Here is a 25018-nt window from a genome sequence, read left to right on the forward strand (position 1 = left end):
GCTAATTCTACTGTATGATATATAGTGCAAAGTCCTCTTAATGCTAAAGAAAGAAGCAGCCTAAATCCGTTTTAAAAAGCATTGCTAATTATTCCACTCCCACTTGCTACTAAGTTTCACACGAGTATTGCTTATATGTGCCTAATATTTACTGTTTTGCCTAACGTGGGAAATATATTTCATATACTGTATCAGTAAAGCCATGAGAATACAGGCATGGGATCCCTTATCCGGAAAACCATTATACAGAAAGCTCGGAATTATAGAAAGCCTGTCTCCCATAGACTCCATTTTAATCAAATAATTCAGAATTTTAAAACTGAACCTTTTTCTCTGTAATAATAAAACAGTACCTGTACTTGATCCCAACTAAGATATAATTACCCCTTATTGGGGGCAGAACAGCCCTATTGGGTTTATTTAATGGTTAAATGATTCCCTTTTCTCTGTAATAATAAAACAGTACCTGTACTTGATCCCAACTAAGGTATAATTACCCCTTATTGGGGGCAGAACAGTCATATTGGGTTTATTTAATGGTTAAATGATTCCCTTTTCTCTGTAATAATAAAACAGTACCTGTACTTGATCCCAACTAAGGTATAATTACCCCTTATTGGGGGCAGAACAGTCATATTGGGTTTATTTAATGGTTAAATGATTCCCTTTTCTCTGTAATAATAAAACAGTACCTGTACTTGATCCCAACTAAGATATAATTACCCCTTATTGGGGGCAGAATAGCCCTATTGGGTTTATTTAATGGTTAAATGATTCCGTTTTCTCTGTAATAATAAAACAGTACCTGTACTTGATCCCAACTAAGATATAATTACCCCTTATTGGGGGCAGAACAGCCCTATTGGGTTTATTTCATGGTTAAATGATTCCCTTTTCTCTGCAATAATAAAACAGTACCTGTACTTGATCCCAACTAAGATATAAATAATCCTTATTGGATGCAAAACAATCTTATTGGGTTTAATTAATGATTTTTGATTTTTTTAGTAGACTTAAGGTATTGAGATCCAAATTACGGAAAGACCCCTTATCCGGAATACCTTTGGTCCCGAGCATTCTGGATAACGGGTTTTATACCTGTACTAGTATTTCCAACAAAACTGTATGGACCTTGGTTCATATTGACCCTTTCAGCTATGGACTAAACCAACAGACTGACTAATGGTTCCATAAGGCGCACATCATCAGTCCATTGGCTAACCTAGAACCACCATAGAGTCAATTCATTTGATTAGTACAATCTGGCCAGCTTAAAATGTAGATAACAAATTTTCATTTTCTTGAAATGTAAATGTGCTATGTGCATTGAACATTGCTTATCTACAGATTTCATTTACAATAGACTTAAACTATTTTTTTCAAAGGCTGACATATAACACTGACACTTCGGGGCAAGTTTTGGTTAAAAACAAGATTTCCTACCAATAAAGCCCCTGTAAGCTGATAGGATGCATAGAGACTGCCTAATAGCCAATCACAGCCCTTATTTGGCTCCTCCATGAACTTTTATGGTGCTTGTGTTGCTCCCCAAGTCTTTTTACATTGAGTAAGAAAGGTTGGGGACCCCCCCGCTCTAGGGATACCCCACTAACACTACAATGCTGTATATACATTTCTGCTGTGAATGGAATCTCAGTAAAGAAGAAATATACAAATACGGTAAGAGGACGAAAGCAAAAAGGCAAAGTATAAAAAAAACAGAATTCCAGCTAAATTTGCTTTATTATTAAAATGGACCATACACTTCCAAAATAAAGTTTTTTGAGGAATGGCTTTCAGATTAAAACAAGTTTTGGTATGTTCCGCAGTCGCATCTTGGGTGCAGTTACACGATTCCGCCCGTCTTTGAGTACATTTTTCCGAATTTATCGAAAAGGGGAACGGGTGTGAAGACTGTTCGAAAGTCCTAAAAAACATAAGAGAAAAAGAATTAGAGGGAATTTTTGGGGTAATTTGTTAACTTTTATCAGTTGCAGCATCCAAGTAATTGATCATCAGTCTAAAGCGCTAATGGCACACTGGGCTGGATTGGGAGCTCTAAGCAACACTTTGGGGAATGTTTACAATGGAGATTGTAACATTGGAGATAAATATCACCAATTAGGTCTTTGCTTTGATTTCTAACTTGTAGGTGACTGTTCAAATCTTATTGCTGATTGGTTGTTATGGACAACATCACCGGAGATATTCATCTCCAATCTTAGTAAACACGCCCCTTTGGCAGTTGCCTAAAAACACAGGTCAAAGTATTGTAACAGCCACCACGTAGACTTGGTTGGAAACCATCACACAAGTATTCAGGTCAATGTGTAATGCTATTTGGTGCAAGAAGCCCAGCGCAATGCTTGCAGGTACAAGGTAGCCCTTTAGGGCCATCAAGCACCTTGGGCCCCCTAGCATTCCTGGCTTGTGCGTTCCGAATAACCTCTTAACCCACAGGTACATAGAAAGTGATGCAATTCTTCCATTGGCCATGGTGCAAAGTGCCAAAAATCTTACCCCCATATATAATAAAAGGCACTTTTGCCCAAAACCAATAGCAACCAATAAGATGTTTGCTTTCAAACAGGTGACCAGTAAATTCTACCTGCTGATTGGTTGCTACTGGTTTCTGTTTCTAGGCAAACATAGTGCCTTTTATTACATACCTCCCATAGTTCTTTGTGTGTTTGTGCCTTACCCATTACCTTTGTACATCCCCTATTCTCCCATGCAGCTATAGAGCCACGTTTGTGTGCCTTTTTTTTCTTTTCCATAAAATGAAACACAAACTTTTATAAACAGCCCCCGCGGCGGCAGTAAATAAAGTATCCTTCTGCCATTCTGTTTACCAATTTGGCTTCTGGAAAAGGGTCAAGAAAAAAAATTGCTTCAGCTTTTAAGCTATTAAGATAAATCTGTAAATGGCCGTTCTGAACGCAGAGAAAGATTTCATATGCCATAACTGAATGCCTTCGCTATTAGAAAGCCATGACAAACAGAAATAGCTCAGTGCCAAAATGGGTTCCTTGGGACATTTTAGGAGTCTTTCAAGTGAATGGCATTTGGAGTTGGACGGGAGCCCAGGTACGGCGTCAAACCAAACTCAATATGACAATAAATATCCAGCGCCACTCAATGAGAGATTGCTTTGGATTGGCAGGCCTTCTGTTTCTCTAAGCATTTAATGTTATTTTACCACAGACTCACTTCAATGAATTCACCTAATTAGAGACAGAAATATGGATGGAAATAAAGAGTGCACGCACTGAGGCGCGAGTGCGGCCAAAAGAGACGTCGGATTGTCGGAACAATTTGCAAAATGCATTTCTGGTCACGACTATTTTCGTATTTTGTTGCCATCCTATGAATTTCATAAGCTTGGCTGGCACTTAGGAACGTTTACCCTGTTTATAAAAGTCTAAATAAATGACCATTTATTGGTGAAATACAATTAATAAAGCACTGAACATTGCCGATACCAGGGATGCACCGAACCCACTTTTTTAGGTTTGGCCAAACCCCCGAACCCAACCTGATGGATTCTGCCGAATCCCAAACCGAATCCAAATCCTAATTAGAATCGGGAAGGGTTAAAAGTTATTTCCCCTAAAATTTAACCCTTTCCGAATGCTAATTGATACTAATTAGGATTTGGTTCGGCTGGGACTGTGGATTCGGCCCAAATCCCAAACCGGATCCGGAATTCGGTTTATCCCTAGGCGATACCAACGGAAAGAGAAGTCATTTTGGATGATGGAAATAATCATTTAAACGCAATGTTCTCCATGTACGTTGTTCTGAATGTCTAAAATTTAGGGATGCACTGAATCCAGGATTCAGTTCGGAATTTCGGCCTTTTTTGTCAGGATTCTGATTCGGCGGAATCCATGGTCCTGGCAAAACTGAATCCTAAAAATCTTGTGACTTTTTGTCATACTATCCCTTATAATACATGAGTGATACTCTGTATAACTCAGCCTGCAGCCTTGTGCCTTTATATGGGCACAGAACCCCTCAGTGACTGCTAATATCCTTATCATTTACAGTAGGGGGTACATTATCCCTTATAATACATGAGTGATACTCAGAGTTCCCTGTATAACTCAGCCTGCAGCCTTGTGCCTTTATATGGGCACAGAACCCCTCAGTGACTGCTAATATCCTTATCATTTACAGTAGGGGGTACATTATCCCTTATAATACATGAGTGATACTCAGAGTTCCCTGTATAACTCAGCCTGCAGCCTTGTGCCTTTATATGGGCACAGAACCCCTCAGTGACTGCTAATATCCTTATCATTTACAGTAGGGGGTACATTATCCCTTATAATACATGAGTGATACTCAGAGTTCCCTGTATAACTCAGCCTGCAGCCTTGTGCCTTTATATGGGCACAGAACCCCTCAGCGACTGCTAATATCCTTATCATTTACAGTAGGGGGTACATTATCCCTTATAATACATGAGTGATACTCAGAGTTCCCTGTATAACTCAGCCTGCAGCCTTGTGCCTTTATATGGGCACAGAACCCCTCAGTGACTGCTAATATCCTTATCATTTACAGTAGGGGGTACATTATCCCTTATAATACATGAGTGATACTCAGAGTTCCCTGTTTAACTCAGCCTCCAGCCGTATATAATATATGGTAGGGATTACATAATACGCTACATATTATACAAATGCACTGAAACAGCCATGATACATATTTATAATTTATATACGTATTTTCCATTACAAAGGCCTCTCTATGAGTGAAGAATTGGATACTGTGTAGCATTCTATGAAATGTAGCAATGAAATTAGCAGGCAAATGGGTTAATCAATTAAATGCTAGACAGAAGGTACAAATTATTTGTTATTGTTGCAGCGTCGTGATGCGGTTTTTCCAAAAGCTCCTTCCCAGCAGCCACGCGAGGGTTAAATCCCGTACCCAAACCTATTGGTAATGAATGATAATTAGAATCATTATCATAGGGAAGGTCCTAATCTGTCCGGTTTCTCTGGCAACAGGAGCAACTGACATCAATTTCCTGATTGTTTCCAGTAATTTCAACTAATTAATGCCCAGAAACATAAAGTGATATTTCTTACTCCCATAAATTGTAGTAGATTATGTAATACGACTCCTATCTCACCTTGTAAATGATACGGCCCCTAAAAAGCAATCCATGTACAAAGCATGTGGTTCCTATACACCCTCCTGGATAATGCATTTATTCATAAATGGTTTGGAAATGATGCAAACTTCTCTTATCGACCATTTCTGGATACGCGTGTATTAATATAAGGGGCCGGCAGTATAAACATTAATAGCAGATCTGTTACAGACACTGGGACTTTACTGCAGAGGGCTTGGGGCTTGGGGTTCTCTGTATAAGGGGTCTTTTGGTAGCGTAGGTGGCCATAAGGCTGCTAAAACATTTTGTCATTAGCATGGATATCTGTAGCTTATTTCCCATCACATACAAGGCATTGGCATTGCTTATTTAATAGGATACTATGGGGAATGATACTCACGAATTTAAGAGCTTTTTGGAAAATGTGCTCCAAATAATAAATACAGGTTATCCGGAAACCCGTTATTCACAAAGATTTTCAAATTACGGGAAGGCCATGTCCCATAAATTTTTAAAAATGATTTCCTTTTTCTCTGTAATAATAAAACAGTACCTGTACTTGATCCCAACTAAGATATAATTACCCCTTATTGGGGGCAGAACAGCCCTATTGGGTTTATTTCATGGTTAAATGATTCCCTTTTCTCTGTAATAATAAAACAGTACCTGTACTTGATCCCAACTAAGATATAATTACCCCTTATTGGGGCAGAACAGCCCTATTGGGTTTATTTAATGGTTAAATGATTCCCTTTTCTCTGTAATAATAAAACAGTACCTGTACTTGATCCCAACTAAGATATAATTACCCCTTATTGGGGCAGAACAGCCCTATTGGGTTTATTTCATGGTTAAATGATTCCCTTTTCTCTGTAATAATAAAACAATACCTGTACTTGATCCCAACTAAGATATAATTACCCCTTATTGGGGCAGAACAGCCCTATTGGGTTTATTTAATGGTTAAATGATTCCCTTTTCTCTGTAATAATAAAACAGTACCTGTACTTGATCCCAACTAAGATATAATTACCCCTTATTGGGGCAGAACAGCCCTATTGGGTTTATGTAATGGTTAAATGATTCCCTTTTCTCTGTAATCATAAAACAGTACCTGTACTTGATCCTAACTAAGATATAATTACCCCTTATTGGGGCAGAACAGCCCTATTGGGTTTATTTAATGGTTAAATGATTCCCTTTTCTCTGTAATAATAAAACAGTACCTGTACTTGATCCTAACTAAGATATAATTACCCCTTATTGGGGCAGAACAGCCCTATTGGGTTTATTTCATGGTTAAATGATTCCCTTTTCTCTGTAATAATAAAACAGTACCTGTACTTGATCCCAACTAAGATATAAATAATCCTTATTGGATGCAAAACAATCCTATTGGGTTTAATTAATGTTTTATTGATTTTTTAGCAGACTTTAGGTATGGAGATCCAAATTACGGAAAGACCTATTATCCGGAATACCCTTGGTCCCGAGCATTCTGGATAATGGGTCCTATACCTGTATATATATATAAATACAATTTAAACTGGAAGCTTGAGTTTCAGGACTAGTTTCCTCCAGAAAGAAGAAAGTGACATTTTGCAGGATATAAAACGCGTTCAGGACCCCCTGGTGGATATACGCTGATGGCTGGTAAACACATTGAAACTTTTTGAATCTGACAGAATCCCTTGTTACGCGTAAACAACAAACCCAATCACCTGAAATGGGAATTGAGAGAACTCTCTAGCCAGAGAAAAATGTAAATTTATACCATTGAATTGAATTTATTCGGCGTCGCTACGTGCAAATTAACACAATAATGGCGGAACGGAGGCCGACGAACAAAAGAAAAGGAAAGAAAGAGTATGAAACTTCACAAAGGACATTCTAAAGGAGGCACAGCGTCCCTTAGCATTCAAACGGTTGCCGGACTACAGCTCCCAGCATGCCTTTGTTGGTGGTTGAGAAGTTCAGCAGAGTCTGGAATAGTATCACAGTGTTAACTGAAAGAACTTCAGCTAATGTTGTGAATGCTGAAGATACCAGCTAAATAGTGATGGGCGAAATGTTTCGCCAGGCATGGATTCGTGGAGAACGGATAAAAAAATTTGGTGCGGAAAAATTTGCTGCACATCAAAAGAATAGCCGGGCGACGGAATAATAGCTGCGGGCGAGAAAAGAATAGCTGTGCGACAAAATAATAGCCGCGGGCGACAAAATAATAGCCGCGGGCAACAAAAGAATTGCTGTGCGACAAAATAATAGCCGCGGGCGACAAAATAATAGCTGTGGGCGACAAAAGAATACCTGTGCGACAAAATAATAGCCGCGGGCGACAAAAGAATAGCCGGCGACAAAATAATAGCCGCGCGACAAAATAATAGCCGCGGGCGACAAAAGAATAGTCGCGGGCGACAAAAGAATAGTCGCGCGCGACAATTTTATTGGCTGCACGACATTTTCGCCGTTTCGTGGATCTTTTGAAAGATTCGCAAATTTTTCTGTCGAAGCGAAATGGAACAGATTCACTCATCACTACCGCTAAACAAAAATCGCTTCCGTTCTACCGGGGACTAAAAGTTTGTCATTAGAAGTTACAAATACAAACTTGAACTCCGGGTTCCGCGGTGCCCTTGGTGCACTAATGATAAATGCAGGTGCTGGAACACAAGTCTTGACCTCATTCTCACAGTGTTGGGAAAGAATCTCAATATTTTGACTTGGATTCTGGTTATACAACTGCCCCCCCGTTGCCATAGAAACAGAGGGGCCTTATGGCATTCTCTAAATGTAGTCCTCACATTACGGCCACCCAGGAGAATGATTTTGCCTACAATTTATAGCATTAAACAGCTGGTAATTATGTGTCAGAGCATATGCTGATGAGAAGGCCAAATATACACTCCAAGCCGAGATTTACGTGGAAGTTAGAGGCAGTTTCTCGAAGCTTGTTTGCTTGGAAAAAAAAATTGAAATATACTTAATATGGTTAGGGGTGCTTTGAAGATAAAAGAATATCTGAAAAGGACAGAATGATCTAGGAAATTAAATTACTATAAACTCAGTCACAGACTCCTGCTTTATTCTTGATATACTTTATATTTATCCAAAAGGCAGGACAATTATATGAAAAATTGTACCAATATATTTATTTCTAATGGAGGTGGATGTAAAATGATATCTTGTTTATTTGGTTTTCCCCCTAGCACCCCATTATATAGTGAATAATGTATCCCCTATTGTTAAATATAAGAGGAGTTCCATGACCGTATAAAAGGCCATAGAACACCAAGGTGACTTCTAATATCCTCATATTTTACAACAGGGGGTAAATAATTTATTATAATACACAAGTTTCAGTGAGTCATGTGACAGAAATGACATCACTAAGCACCGATTATAACTGATAACAACACTAAACACCATTGATAAGGATATAATTTACAGTATACTGTATTTATGTCTCTTGTGTATTATAAAGACATAATAAACAAGAGTCATGACTATCCAATAAATATATATACATATATATATACTAGTAGTGAATTATTATATTATATATTATTATATGGTGAATAATGTATCCCCTATTGTAAAATATAAGAATATTATAAATCATAGAGGCGTTCCATGACTATATAAAGGCACAAGACTTTTTACATAGGCCATGGAACTTCTAATATACTCAGATTTTTAATACAGGGGTACATTATATTTATATATGTATATTTTATATATATATTATATATGTTTTAGTGAGTCATGTGACGCAAATGACATCACTAAGCACTGATTATAACAGATGACATCACTAAGCACTATTTATAAAGATACACATTATAGAATAATCATGACTCTTGTGTATTATATTCTAGTAAACGGTGCTTAGTGATGTCATCAGTTCTAATCGATGCTCAATGATGTAATTTCTGTCACATGACTTACCGGAACTTGTGTATTATACTAAATAATGCACCTCCTGTTGTATAATATGAGGATATCTGACGTCAGCTCAGAGTTCCATTATTCCCTATATATTTTACAGATCATTAATGGCTCTTTCACATTATACGTCATTATTAGTGATGATCAAAATTTGTTTGAAAAAAAATAAAAATTGTGTAGAAAAAAAAAAGTTGCACAGTAAAATAGCTGAGTGACTTCAATGCATTTTGCAATTTTTTGGGGCAAAGCAAAATGGGAAAGATTCACCCATCACTAGTCAATATTTGTTATGAGTGAACGTGATGGACGTATGTCTTTTTTCAACCTAACCTACTATGTTACTATGTATACAGGCAATTATAGACAAAATCTGCCAATGAATCCAGTGTCCCTTTGTTTAATTCAATATCCATTTCTTCCTGAGACCCTTTTTTCCGATGCACCGCTGTGTCCCTGTAGCTGCTCTTATAATCATAAGAAATGGCTATGGAATATATTAGGGACTGAGACAATGTATAAATGGTGATTCTTTTACAGCTTGAATAAAAAGAATAGCCTTTGGATCCCTATGTAGCCAGGGAGCAGGAGGGGTTTATTTTAGGGAGACTTATTAAGGTTTGAGGTTAATACTGCCTGTACTAAACCATTCCTTCCCATTCTATTGCTGGCGGGGAAAGGAGAGCTTTGGCTGCTAACTAATGGAACGAACAGACAAACGTTACATTGTGCAGCGCACCACGGGGGATGTCAGGCTCATTAGATCCCAAATACTCTTTGGTGGCACGGATCTGACAACAATGGCTTCAACACATCATTTCAAATGAAGTAAGAATGGCATTATCTACACACTGCCGCTGCCAGTTCAATCTCTAGTAATTAGAGAATATTACCCATATACTGATGTATAAACAGTAGTGTAGGAAAGTAGAGGTGCTCCCCATACTCTTGGAAAACCTTTGGCTTAAACCATATATTTTTGTTAGTTAGCAATTATACCTGGATTAATGCTTGTGTTGATGTATTCAATACACTAACCGAATGCTTTACATGATTTAGTAATGTGTTCTGCATTTATTTTATTGATATTCCTCCGTAATCTTGCAAAGTTTCAACCAATCTTCTCAACAAATCTTGAGAACTTGAGATCTTCAAGAAATGTTATCATTTATCAAGCTTGAATCAGAAGGTTTAACCTCCAAGCTCAGACCTTACTGAGATTACAATGAAATCAATGTGAACATCTAGATGCAGAGCAACATGTTTCTCCCCAACCCCTTTGATGTTGCTCCCAGTGGCCTCAAAGTAGGAGCCATTTTTACATTTCTGGCTTGGAGACAAGTTTTGGAAGCCCAGAGACACAGTTTTACCCCAAGCAGAACCTCCTGCAGGCCAGCAGTCCCCATGGGGCTACCAAATAGCCAATCCCAGCCCTTATTTGAAATCCCCAAAGAACTTTTTTCATGCTTGTGTGGCTCCCCAACACTTTTTACATCTGAGTGTAGGTTTGGGGTTCCCTGGTCTAGCTATAAAAACTCTATAACAATTCTCAAATTTTTTCGATTCTTTTCAAGATATGCTTCTCGGCCAAAATAGGCGACTTCACTGAATAAAATCAAACTGAAATCAGTTCTCGAGCAATTTGTAAAAATGATTTTGAAGAACCAATCAATATATAAAAACAAAATTTGATTGGCAGCTGGAAATTGTCTTAAATTGTCTTCATCTAAATTGTATATCCACATTATTATAAACTTGTCACCAACCTGAACCTAGCTTTCAAGCTCTTGCATTCCAGGACATGGGTTAAATAAAACAACACTCGGGTAGAGACCTCCATTTTCCAAGCCAGTCCAAACAGAACAGGATGTCACAAGTTTTTTAACAATGGAAGAATGGACTAATTCTGACCCAGTAACTGTGATACTCACTCCAAGATAGGGCAGAGTGGATGCATCTGTGGCAGTAAATTACAATATTGGATCAGATTTTAGGCCAAAGGGAATTCAGTTAAACAAATATACAGTATATCTCCTGAAAAATAGAAGTCTATGGGGAAATGAGTTATTCTCATCAAAATTAATCAGCCCTTTGGTCTTTATGTCCTTCTGTAAAGCTCCAATAGAAAGGCTGGTTTTCAGGCATCTTTGCCAAAGAATAATGGCTCCTTTTGACTTATGGCTTCGAATATCAATTTGAGGAGAAATGGCACGCACTCCTTGGTCCACCAAAACTTGTCTTTATTATAGAGATTTTAAAACAAAAAAGGCCCTGACGCGTTTCGTATACAAAACTCTTTTGTATATGAAACGCTTCAGTACCCGCTTTGTTTTAAGTTCTCTATAATAAAGACAAGTTTTGGTGGACCAAGGAGTGCGTGCCATTTCTCCTCAAATTGATGTTCGTTTAATACCTCAGGCTACGGGTTCGGGGCGCTGCACCTGTACCACCACTTGTCTTTGGTGAGTGAATTTCCCAATAATTTTGCCGGGACTGTTTTGAAGTCGCGTGTTGGAGGTGGAGGTCTGGGGTTTATACACCCAAACCATATAATTTATGAGGTGAGCTTATCATCACTTCATTTGTAATTAGTTTTGCTGGAGAGCCCGGGGTTTATACACCTGTGCTCACATTCATTACTGGGGAGCAGCCGTTAAAAGGGCTTTAGAAAGTTTTCATTAACTTTTTTTTCCTCCCTCCTGTTTCTGCATTACTGAGCCACTATTATTTTTTTATGGCTTTGAATACCTGAGAGATAGATATTATAGAAAGAGGTATCTAGTATAAATAAATCTAAAGCAACTGGACTTGTTAAGTAATCATTGAAGACGTTTCACTTCTCATCCGAGCAGCTTCTTCAGTTCGACTGACTAGTATGGGAAGCCCTCAGCATATAAACTCTTCCACTAATCCAGTCACAATGACACTTTTCCCATAACAGTCAGTTGAACTGAAGAAGCTGCTCGGATGAGTAGTGAAACTTCTTCAATAATTACTTAACAAGTCCAGTTGCTTTAGATTTATTTATACTAGATATACCATGACCTGGATGAATGAAAATCTTCATAGTCATATAGATAGAGATAGATATTATAGGCACCAACAAGTACTAGAGTTCTGTCCCATGTTAGTTCTTCTGAAAAACAGATTCACTTGGTATGAATATGGCAACAAAGAAATAAATAAACTGTGGGACTCAACACCAGGGAAGCTAGTCAATGGATGAGAATAGTGACTAAAGGGCAAATGGTGATATTTTGGGATCTCGGTGACTGTCACTAGGTTTAAATATAACCATAGTCTTATAATAAGCAATGGAGGGTCTAACTAACTATATAACAATAGGGGAACATGGACCCAAAAAGTGTTGAAACTATGATAATTAGCTGAGCCAAAAGGTCCTAATTGCAAAAGGTTAAAACATAAAGAATATTGGGAAGAACATCCATTACAAATAACTGTTTCTGGAGATGCACGTGGTGTTGGTTAAACGCACACTTATTAAACTTGTAGATTGTAAGCTCTTTTGGTTTCAGTTATTCGTTGCTTTATATGTTAAGGTCCCCATACACGGGCCGATAGTAGCTGCCGATATGGGTCCCTTGGACCGATTCGGCAGCTAATCGGCCTATGTATGGGCACTCCCGACAGCCTGCCCGACCCATATCTGGCCTGATCGATCAGGCAGGTTAGAAAATCTAGTCAGATCGGGGACCGCATCGGCTCATTGATGGGGTCCCCGGACCGACTTTTCCTATACCTACCATTATAATTCGATCGTTTGGCCCCAGGGCCAAACGATTGAATTACCCTGGATTCTCCCAATATCGCCCACCCGTAGGTGGGGATATCGGGAGAAGATCCGCTTGCTTGGCGACATCGCCAAATGAGCGGATCTTATGGTGTATGGGGACCTTTACTCTGTATGTCCAATGTATGAATCCCACTTATTGTACAGCGCTGTGGAATATGTTGGCGCTTTATAAATAAATGTTATTATTAATAATAATAATAATAATAATAATAATAACCTTCCATTATTGCAATGCAAATACTTTCACTGTTATCGGGGAAACATATCATATTATTTCATTCGGTTGTACTATCCTTAAAAGTGTGACCCCTCCCTGGCACCGCGTATTGATTGGCCGCTCTCCGGTCTAACCAATGTAAATGGAAATCATGTTTAAAGTTGAGTCGGTCGCTAACCCTTGGGGAAAAAAAAACTGCTGAGCTGTTTAGCTATCAGAGAGAGAAGCATCCTTTAACCCTTTGCTGGAGAGCAGGTTAAATACATTAATGCCGCTCAATGACATTTCTGCCGAGCACAATATTTTCCCACCCCGGCGTGGGTTTTATTCCGACCTCCCGAGCGCGCTGAGCTACCCTAAAAAAGATTGATTGATCTGCCCCGTGCTTCTTTGGGGCAAACTTTTCTCACCACTGAAAGCAATTAGTGGGCTTGGCACTTGTAGAGCAGAATGTAGGTCAGCCTTGAGTAATAAAAAAGTATTGACTTTTCTCTGTCTGTAAGCTGCGTGAAAGGGGTGCTGTGGCCTTGTCGTACATGAATAGAGCTCCATTAATTTCACTTATTTCAAGTAGGCCTGTCAAGTGCTAATGCTGCTTTTTTTTTTTCTTTTGCACTTTTCACACAAAGTACATTGACACCATTGCTGGCCCCGGTGAAGCAGGATGAAAATATTTCAGCTGGTGAAAGCAACGTGCACCATAATTCTCCGTTCCCACCAGTAGCCTCGGACACCTTCTGGGGGCCCTTTTCTGAGAGAACCTTTATCTTGTTATTAATGATGCATATTCATCCCTCGTGGGGTAATGGGAGTCAGGATCTCTTTTCTGGTTGATCGTTCAACCCCAGACTAAAGCACTATTCATCTACATTTAGTCATAAATTGAAACTTCCAGTACATACAGGGGCTTGTTTTTCCAAGGTTTAGGGGTGAATCTGTCAAGGTGAATCTGTACAATTTAAAGAAGTGGGAGCTGCCACACTGCATACTGTGGCCTCTGAAGACCCAATTATCATGTAAAATAGTTGAATGCTTAATTAGTATTACTTTTAAATCCAGAGCCCCTCGGTTACAGTGCAGTCCTTTTTTTAATTCTTATGTCAATTAGTCCATGGTAACTTGTTTAAAATCACATGGTGGAGTCCAGATGACGAGGATAAATTCTTTTTTTCATAATGTAGTAGGGACCACTTAGATCAGGGGTCCCCAACCACCGGGCCGTGGGCTGTGCTGAAGCGGGCCACCTCTGGTCCCAATTACCTGTGATCCCAACTCCCTGATGTGTTACACAGCCATGACAACAGCAATGTGAAGCCCAGGAAGCTTTCTACTGAGCAGGACAAGGACCAAAGTACCTTATTAAGCTGTATGTAATAATAATACTAATAATAAAATGCATAATAATTACATTTACATTATATATATATAATGAAATGATATACTATGCACTAGTTGCACCACCCTCTCATCCCCGGTCCTTGGAAAAATTGTCTTGCTTGAAACCGGTCCCTGGTGCAAAAAAAGTTGGGGACCACTGACTTAGATAAGCCCCATACTGAATTCAAAATGAGCCCAATAATAATTCAAATCCAGCAGAGAAGCTCTGACATCGGAAAGTCAACAAATATCCACCCACTGAAGAAAAATGGCGACACAGAAACTTGATGGACTTGATTTAGATTTACTTAATGCTGTGATTGGCTGCCCCACACATGGCATCGCCGGGACCATGTACATCCTATGATCTCTCTTTTCAGTGCAGATGTATGGTATTCACCAATGACAAAGTTTGCCAAATAGTGAGCAGGCCCAACTGGAGGGAGGGGGAAGTTTAATGTGTTATGGGGGCGGCCTGACCAAAACTATGAACAATACAATTAGAGAAGTATAAATTGATAACGAGACCACATTTTTGGGTACAAGTCTCCACATCAGAGCTCACATACATTTATCTTTTAACCTACTCATTGCTGGTTACGCTTGCCTTGATAGGGGCACAGGGCACAGAGATGTGAGGCAGAAATGAGAATAACCCTTATTCTATGTTACTCCTTCTCTCCTTTTGTGTGTGGCACAATTTAGCCATAGCTTGGGGCACTGGAAACAACTCCATTTTGAGCCACAGCGATGCAAGCAAAAGGTAAGGGAAACTATATCCAAGCTCAGAAGTTACTGTATGTTTGCCTTGGGTCACAAACTACTTATCGAGCAGCCACAATCAGGTCTAAGGGTACCTAACACATGTATCACACGATCCCTAGGTAAATGACAGCAAAATTTAGAATATGTAATAATAAATCTAATACCTGAAATTGCCACTGTACTGGTTGAGTCATATTGCAAATGACTTACCGGGGTTACAATAAGGGAAAAATCATATAACTCAAGGGAATGTACTGCCAACAACCTCCAAGTACAGAGACTTTTTGATTCTAATAACATTCATTCATCATTCAATCTGGATTCAGCAAAACTGGAAATTTACAAATATTTGCTCATCTTCCATTCAACGCATTGCAGCTTGGCCCATACAATGGCCCATATAGAGACATACTGAGTATTGGTAAGGAAATGGCTAATATTCACTACCAAACACCTCTCTATTCCCTCCTCAACAAACAGGCCTGTATATAGACATGATATTAACTGATTTACTCACGTGAATAGTCCATAGAATAACCAATTATAGCTAAACATCCATCATTAATGTTAGCCACGTGCCTTCTGTCTATTTGGAGCCCAGGGGAATCCCACTCACCCACCCTTCTACACCCACAGACTTACACTGGGTTAATCATTAACAAACTCTTTGTTTCTGATTTATACAGCTAATAGATTAGTTCTCATTGAAAGAATGAAAGAAATGGTGATATTATGTGGCAAAGAACCCATTCCAGTTTTATGGCTACTTGAATGTAACCGCTGCTCTTATTTAACTGGGACAAACAAATGGCCATGGCTATAAACATATATGTCACTATGGTGCTTTGACTGATGTCAGCAGCACTTTCATGTGTTAATATAAGTTTTGAAGCAGAATAAAGAATACCCCAGTACCTTAAGATATCCCACGCTACGGGATCCTGTACTTTATCTCATCTCAAGTTTATAATGGCCCATAAGGTAGCCATGATAGGGGTATAGTTATGGTAGCCATGCTAGGGGTATAGTTAAGGTAGCCATGCTAGGGGTATAGTTAAGGTAGCCATGCCAGGGGTATAGTTAAGGTAGCCATGCCAGGGCTATAGTTATGGTAGCCATGCTAGGGGTATAGTTAAGGTAGCCATGCCAGGGGTATAGTTAAGGTAGCCATGCCAGGGGTATAGTTAAGGTAGCCATGCCAGGGCTATAGTTATGGTAGCCATGATAGGGGTATAGTTAAGGTAGCCATGCTAGGGGTATAGTTAAGGTAGCCATGATAGGGGTATATTTAAGGTAGCCATGATAGGGGTATAGTTAAGGTAGCCATGATAGGGGTATAGTTAAGGTAGCCATGATAGGGGTATAGTTAAGGTAGCCATGATAGGGGTAAAGTTAAGGTAGCCATGATAGGGGTATATTTAAGGTAGCCATGATAGGGGTATAGTTAAGGTAGCCATGGTAGGGGTATAGTTAAGGTAGCCATGATAGGGGTATAGTTAAGGTAGCCATGCTAGGAGTATAGTTAAGGTAGCCATGATAGGGGTCTAGTTAAGGTAGCCATGCTAGGGGTATAGTTAAGGTAGCCATGATAGGGGTATAGTTAAGGTAGCCATGATAGGGGTATAGTTAAGGTAGCTATGATTGGGGTAGAGGTTATCAGTCAATCATACCGTTTGCCCTGGTATTCAGGCGGATTCTTGTAGCTGTTCAACAAATGCTTGGGCAGAATGGTGGCACAGTGATTAGCGTTGCTGCCTTACAGGGCTGGGGTCCGAGGTTTGATTTTAGTCAGGGCACAATGTGCAAAGAATTTTGATGTTCTCCCTGTGCTTGCATTGGTTTCCTCCAGGTACTCTGGTTTCCACACGCACCCCAACAGGGTCGGACTGGGGTATACAAGGCCCACAGGGGCTACTATCACAGGGGTCCCGACCCCCTCCCAATGCCAGCTTCCCCCCCCCCACGTGGGAAAGGGAGGGCAGCTGGGGAGCAGCAGCGGGGGAGAGGCAGGCGAGGATTGGGTCTGGGCCTACAAGGGTTTTTCCTCGTGTCCTGCTGGCCCAGTCCAACCTTGCACATTAAAACCATTCAGGCAGGTTAACTGGCTGTTAAAATTGACCCTACTGGTGCAATAATACCTCCACTGGGGTAATAACAATCACCTGGCATTCAGAATCCATTGACAGAGCTCACAATCCTTTGGCGTCACAACAGTGCAAAGGTAAATATATAGAGATGAGCCACACACGCAGCGCTTATACACCCAACCCTTTATTTGGGGAATGTCTACATTTTCCACATGTGGAACTGGATTTGCAACTTTTTATAAATATTGATGAGCAAATTTTTTTCGTCAAGCATGGATTCGCGATGAAATTCCGCATTTTGCCATTGGCATTTATTTTTCCCACAAAACTGCTGTGAAAATTCACAAAAAAATAACCTGAGGGTGAAAGGGTTGCGATCATGTCAAAAAAGTTACGGTTGCATCAAAAAAACTGTGGGCCTGTCAAAAAAGTTGCACAGTAGCCAAATTTTGTGAATTTTTAAGCAGTTTCACTCATTTTTTAGAAGCAGAGGTTTGCTCATTCGTCCAATCAAGTGGATCTCCACTGGTGGGAACTGAACCTAGGAACCCAGCTCAAAAAGGTGGCAATTTTAATACCTAATTTGGCACCCCCAGTGATTGAACCTTTCCTTCTTCTTTAAAACAGATTTTCCTAGGCTTTTGCTGCCTTGATTAAAGGGGAACTCCACCCAAACACACAAAGAAAATATCATTAAAAGCAACTTTGCAATATACATCAATTAAAAAATATGCAGCCTTTTCATGATTTTTAACGTAATAATCTGGTTTGGAACAGTTCCCTAAGCCCCGCCCCCTGTTCCCCTGCTGATCTGGCTGACTACTTTGTGACTCAAATAAAACGTAACAGTAGTCGCCTGTCCCTCAGCCTGCATCCTCCCAATCCCACAATTCCCTGCTGCACACGTGATGTAAATAAGGGAAGGAACATCCCAGTGCAATGCATTGTGGGTTATGTAGTTCCTGCACGCTGTCTGTAAGCTGTGGAGAAGTTGTTACAATTTGTAGCATCAGTGTTTTAGTCCCTCCTCCCCTGCCAGGATTTCAAATGATGCAGAAAGAGAAGAACTGTTTTGCAGCTGGATTTCAGCATATAAAAATGGTATTTATTCCTACTTTTTGAAGGAACAGATTACAGTGATAGGGATATTAGGTGTTTCTGTGTTGTGTGGGGCTCTTTAACACATTTTGGTTCAGTAGCTGGCGTTCTGAAAGCAGCCAAGTTACATCTCAAAATCTCAACAGGGCAAATCCGAACTTGTTTCCTGTTCACTTTCTGCCCAAGACTCACGGCGTGGGGGGAAACGCCACTTGTATTTGCAGAGGACTAAAATAAATTCCCACAATTAGAAAGCCTGGAAAAAAAAACACCCTGGCAAAAGGTGATAAATGTACGTGAATGATATACGGAAGAACACGGACCCCGGGGCGATAGGCCGAGAAGTGAAAAATTCATTTTGTTTAGTTGCTTTAGGGAATTCGAGCATCTTGCGTAGAAACCATGTTTCATGCGATTTCAATACACGTCCGGTCAGAAGTAATCATGGTTCATAAACATACACATGAATATGCTTTATGGCTACCTTTAACGGGATTAAAAGCCGTATATCACATCTTCTCGTTTTATTAGCTCTCTCGCACTTGATCAGCCGATGGGCCCAATGGTGGCCTTTTATTTTTTTATTTTTCCTCCTAAAAACCTTAGCAAGGCCCCCCCGCCCCTCGTCCTGTAGAATGCAATATTTCACAAAAACCGCCTAAGCTTTTTGGGTAAAAAAAAAAAAGCAATTACAGAAATAGCATTGAGTGGCGGCGGCAGAAGCAGTTCTGGATCAGTTTAAAAAAGTGATTGATGAAAGTCTAATCCTAGCTGAAGGAAGTGCTTCACGACAAGCTGTGACCATTCCGCACACTTCATTAGCCGCCATAATTAGCCTGGTGTTTCAATTTGTCACAACTGGTGGGGACAATTTCCCTCAGAATGCAAACATCAAAAAAAAAAAAAAAAAATACAGGGTCCCCTCGTCTTCAAAAGAAGCTGATGAGTTTTTTTTTTCTTTCCCCCCTCGTCTACATTAACGAAAAGATTAATTGCAGCTGAAGGGAGGCTGTACTGTGATTGTCACTCTGTCTATGTGCATTACTGGGAGCATTAGAGGGAAGACATGGCTGACACAGCACTGTTCAATCAACGAGCAGGGCGATAGGGTACGGAGAAGAAAAAAAAAAGTATAGGCTCCGTTTAATATGCAATTGGCTGGGCCTTGATTTGATCGTTTGATTGATTTGTTCCCGTTTACTCCTTTTAGATCACAGACCAATTTTTCTCACTTAGCGGAATCATTAAAACAAACATCTGCCAGGCAGGTCATGTCGGCGGTAGCGCGGAGGCGGCAATCAGAGCGATAACCCCGGGGCCAGAGGAATCACAAGCTAGGAATGCTGATGTCGTCAAGTCTCTTTTTATTTAGAGATGAGAAACCATCAATCAAAATATTTGGAAAAGAGAAACCCCCATCCTTTGGAATGAAAGCACTGGAAAGCTGACTCAGGGGAAGCCCAGGCAAGATGGAGGCGGAATAGATAATGCAGGCGTTTGTAGGACACGTGGGGTTGATTTAGGGAGGTCAAATGGGCAGATATTGGGAAACCAGACCTGTTGCAACACTTCCATCTATCAGTAATGATTTACGTCTATCACTTCTTTAAGTTCAGCAGCCGCTTGTCCCCAGTGTCGGACTGGCCCATAGGGATACCAGGAAAACTCCCAGTAGGCCCAGGTGTCAGTGGGCCCTCCTGCTTCTAAATATTTGGCCTATTCCATCGTCATTTCCTATTTCTCTATGGGAACAAATCAACTAAATATAAAGAAGAATAGATTAAAGTATCTAAAGATCAAAAAACTAGGAAAATATAGAGTTGAGTGAGAAGTGGATGAAAAATAGTTTGAAGAGTGGGCCCACGGTCTAAGGTTTTCTGGTGGGTCCCTGGGGTCCCAGTCCCAGACACTGCTTGTCTCATTGGGTTCCCTGCCCACCAAGCTAACTTAAAGGGGTTGTTCACTTTTGTACAACATTCACAAATCTAACAGTTCATATTAATAGAATAGTCTTTGCCGTATACATAGTTAACAAAAAATGTGCAGCTGAAGAGATTTTCATCAGTGACCCCAATAATCACTACAGTCGCTTTTTACTTCCTTATATGATGTTACAAATAGTACTGGCAGCAGGCTTAACTCCTATTGGCTGTGTCTCCTGTCAGTCTGACACTGCTTCCTGTGCCTGTGACATAACTAACAAAACAATATATTAGTGTTTGCCTATGCCATTGCAAGTGAGAAATTAACCAATGGCCTTTCATTTTATGCAACTGGTTAGAGTGCACAAGCATTGGTTGCTTGTGCACTCTAACCAGTTGCATAACATGAAAGGCCATTGGTTAATGAATTGGTCCAATAGGAAAAAAGTATGAAAAAGTTATGATGTCAGCATACAGGAAGTTCTCAGTGTGTCAGGTTCCGACTCCCATCCCTTCAGATACTGATCAGGGAGACAGAAGAAGGGCTGATTTAACAGGTAGAAAATTTTGCTTTTACAGTGGCCTTTTTACTTTTTTTTATAGAAATTGGATTGAGACCATTGTTGGTGGTTTAATAAGGTCTGGACATTGAACAACCCGTTTAACAGACTATCTTATCAATGTTTTTTAATTTCTTTTTGTATTTGGCAAATGGAAATACTAAAGAGCTGAAGGTAGAATCATAAAGGCTGCAGACACAGTTGCACGTACTGATGCTATTTGATAAAGGTTCTTTGTCCAAAGATGTTCCTTGCTCTCCTCTATAGTTATACTCAGCTCCACAACGTCCGTCCTACCTCCCACGATGATTCAGGCAGGCGTGCCTACTAATGCCCAGGAACCCTGGAGATACCATTGCCCCCAAGCAGCGGTAAAACCTCCAAGGCCTAAACCTGTGCTGAAACATTTCACTGACATATGACAAGTGGGGCTGATACTTTTTCAAGATTTTTTGAACCAGATCAAGTCACTTTACTTCCCAGTGGCCAGGGGTGGTTCAACCATATATGAAGATAGGTGGCCACCCCTTACTGACAACTATGGAACCCTGGGACTATTCTGCCGTTGCATGGACAGGTGGACTTGCACATAATTCATCAGAACATAGTGCAAGGAGAATCAAACTATCTGAGTGATAGGAATTAAGTTCAGAAGAATAGCAAATAAACAGCACTTATTACTTGAGTACTGAAAATACAGGTATAGGATCCATTACCCACAAACCTGTTATCTCTGACTCCATTTTAATCAAATAATTTTTTAAAATTGGTTTCCTTTTTCTCTGTAATAATAAAACAGTACCTGTACTTGATCCCAACTAAGATATAATTACCCCTTATTGGGGACAGAACAGCCCTATTGGGTTTATTTAATGGTTAAATGATTCCCTTTTCTCTGTAATAATAAAACAGTACCTGTACTTGATCCCAACTAAGATATAATTACCCCTTATTGGGGGGCAGAACAGCCCTATTGGGTTTATTTAATGGTTAAATGATTCCCTTTTCTCTGTAATAATAAAACAGTACCGGTACTTGATCCCAACTAAGATATAATTACCCCTTATTGGGGCAGAACAGCCCTATTGGGTTTATTTAATGGTTAAATGATTCCCTTTTCTCTGTAATAATAAAACGGTACCTGTACTTGATCCCAACTAAGATATAATTACCCCGTATTGGGGGCAGAACAGTCCTATTGGGTTTATTTAATGGTTAAATGATTCCACTTTCTCTGTAATAATAAAACAGTACCTGTACTTGATCCCAACTAAGATATAATTACCCCTTATTGGGGGCAGAACAGCCCTATTGGGTTTATTTAATGGTGAAATGATTCCCTTTTCTCTGTAATAATAAAACAGTACCTGTACTTGATCCCAACTAAGATATAATTACCCCTTATTGGGGGCAGAACAGTCCTATTGGGTTTATTTAATGGTGAAATGATTCCCTTTTCTCTGTAATAATAAAACAGTACCTGTACTTGATCCCAACTAAGATATAATTACCCCTTATTGGGGGCAGAACAGCCCTATTGGGTTTATTTAATGGTGAAATGATTCCCTTTTCTCTGTAATAATAAAACGGTACCTGTACTTGATCCCAACTAAGATATAATTACCCCTTATTGGGGGCAGAACAGCCCCATTGGGTTTATTTAATGGTGAAATGATTCCCTTTTCTCTGTAATAATAAAACGGTACCTGTACTTGATCCCAACTAAGATATAATTACCCCTTATTGGGGCAGAACAGCCCTATTGGGTTTATTTCATGGTTAAATGATTCCTTTTCCTCTGTAATAATAAAACAGTACCTGTACTTGATCCCAACTAAGATATAATTACCCCTTATTGGGGGCAGAACAGCCCTATGGGGTTTATTTAATGGTTAAATGATTCCCTTTTCTCTGTAATAATAAAACAGTCCCTGTACTTGATCCCAACTAAGATATAATTACCCCTTATTGGGGGCAAAACAATCCTATTGGGTTTATTTAATTCTTAAATGATTTTTTTTGTCAACTCAAGGTATAGAGATCCAAATTATGGAAAGATCCCTTAGCCAGATCACAAACATTCCGGATAACAGATCCCATACCTGTATTCTAAAAATGAAAAGTGCAACTCAAAATAATAAAGGGTTAATTGTATTTTCTTTCAGAGGAAACCCAATGAAATGGAGCCACTGGAAGACCTATTTTATTCCAATCAGCGCATAAAATGATGCATGCGCGTGCCATGTTCATCCGCTATACAGTTCAGTTGTAATGATCCCCACACACTGCACTTGCACATCAATTATGATAATCATAATCACGGTCGTTAAGCTGAATGTTCATTATTATCAGGATGCCGGTGACAGCAGTTTCAATCATCGGGTGCAATGGGCAGGTAGTCACGGGCCCACCCAAGTTTCTATAGACAGCGCTGTGCCACATTAAGTCCATGATGTGTTCCACATCCCACTCTGTTCCAAAAGCTGCAAACGGTTCAGCTTTATGTTGTGTGCAATCTGCTTAGCTTCTCTAAATGTAATGTGCTTATTTATATGTGCCCCCTAGCATAATATACTGCCTCGCGCCTAGCAACAGCCCAGGCAGGTAATTACTAACCACAACATTGTCTCATCTCCTTCACTAAGAATAAAGGTGCCCATACACTGGCAGATTTAAGTTGGGGCCTTCAGACCAATTTGGCAGCTTATCTGCCCTCAGACAGGCCTCTCCGACCCATATCTGGCCAAAAATTGTGCAGATATCATTCTGGCAGGCTTGATTTTTCTGTCGGATTGAGGACTGCATTGGCTCAGTTCTCGCTCTGACTCTTCGTATCCCCCCAGGGCCAAACGATTTGATTAGCACAATATTGCCCACCCATGGCAATAAGATTCGCTCATTTGATGACCTTGCCAAACGAGTGAATCTTACCATGTTTGGCAAAAATCCCTTAATTTGCCTACAAAAGGAATCATTGATGTCCCTGCTGCAAGTACACTAAAGGTGGCCATAAACGTAGCAATTTCGATCTTTCATGTGACCATCGGTAGCATGAAAGATCGTTCCCACCTTCCACTGATGTTCAGGGCTGAATCATCAGATATGGAGGTAGAAACAATAGAAATTCTACCTCCTTGTGCTGATTCAGCCCTGAACGTAGATTTTGCTTGGGCGCCTTCAATGACGCCCGATCAAAATCTTTTAACTCGCCCGATTGGCGATATCCGTAGCCTTCTGTGATATCGGAGCCTCGTCAAGCCGCCATACACACACCAAATATCGTACGAAACAAGGTGTTGTACAATATAATCGGTGCATGTATTGCCAGCTTAAGGGTGATTTTCGGTCTGTGGAAAACTGCAGGCTGACAATCAGCCCCTATGCTGGCATCAAACGGCTACTTTGCCTGCACCCGGAACCATTGTGTTGGCCCAGAAGCTGGCACACACGGCAGATATCGGCAAAGAAACACAAGAGTTTGCATCTCAGAGTGGATATTCCGCCGCATGTGCCTGCATCCGGGCCAAAGCAATGGTTCTGGGTGCAGGCAAAGAAGAAGGCAGGCAGAGAATCTTCCATGTGTGGTACTAACGTAAGGGGAGAAAAATCCCACAATTAAGGTGGCCATACATGGGCAGAATTTATCTGCTAATTTATGTACTCCGGTCCAAGTTGGCAGCTAGCCTGTGAAATGGGCACTTCAATGGGCCCACCCGGACAATATCTGGCTGAAAATTGGCCACATATCAATCGGACAGGCATATAAATCCAATTGGAGCGATGTCTGCATTGGCTCGTTGATGTGGTCCTTGTTCTGACTGCCTGCATATTGGGGAAAGGTCCACTTTGGCGTTTGGTGACTCCATCAAACGAGCAGATCTTTCAATGTGAATAGGAGCACAATGTGCTTGTAACTTGCTTGCCCTAAGGGATGGGCAGGTTAGGGGACGGGTAGCAGGTAGGCGGGGGAACATAAATACAGCACTGCTGAACACTATCCTGTGGCAGATACAGTAAAGGTCTCTGAGTTTAATTTGTTGTGGCTATTTAGTAAAGTTTAGGGCAGGGCGGAAGTGTTCCAAAACATGACAGTTTAAGACTTTTTTTT

The 25018-nt window shown here is 40.2% G+C and overlaps 1 protein-coding gene across 2 annotated transcripts in view; it reads right to left on the reverse strand.

Annotated features, from left to right (window-relative positions):
• Window positions 1–1724: 1724 nt before the first annotated feature.
• spata17 (spermatogenesis associated 17) overlaps window positions 1725–25018 on the reverse strand; it is a 117898-nt gene continuing 94604 nt past the window's right edge. Inside the window, exon 10 of one of the 2 annotated variants that reach the window (XM_031901878.1) lies at window positions 1725–1927. In XM_031901878.1, the coding sequence (XP_031757738.1) occupies window positions 1847–1927 (81 nt within the window). In that variant the 3' untranslated portion in view covers window positions 1725–1846. The remainder of the gene's footprint in view (window positions 1928–25018) is intronic. The other variant, XM_031901879.1, reaches the window with a different exon arrangement.

Source organism: Xenopus tropicalis, chromosome 5 (assembly GCF_000004195.4).
Source record: "Xenopus tropicalis strain Nigerian chromosome 5, UCB_Xtro_10.0, whole genome shotgun sequence".
NCBI lineage: Eukaryota > Metazoa > Chordata > Amphibia > Anura > Pipidae > Xenopus > Xenopus tropicalis.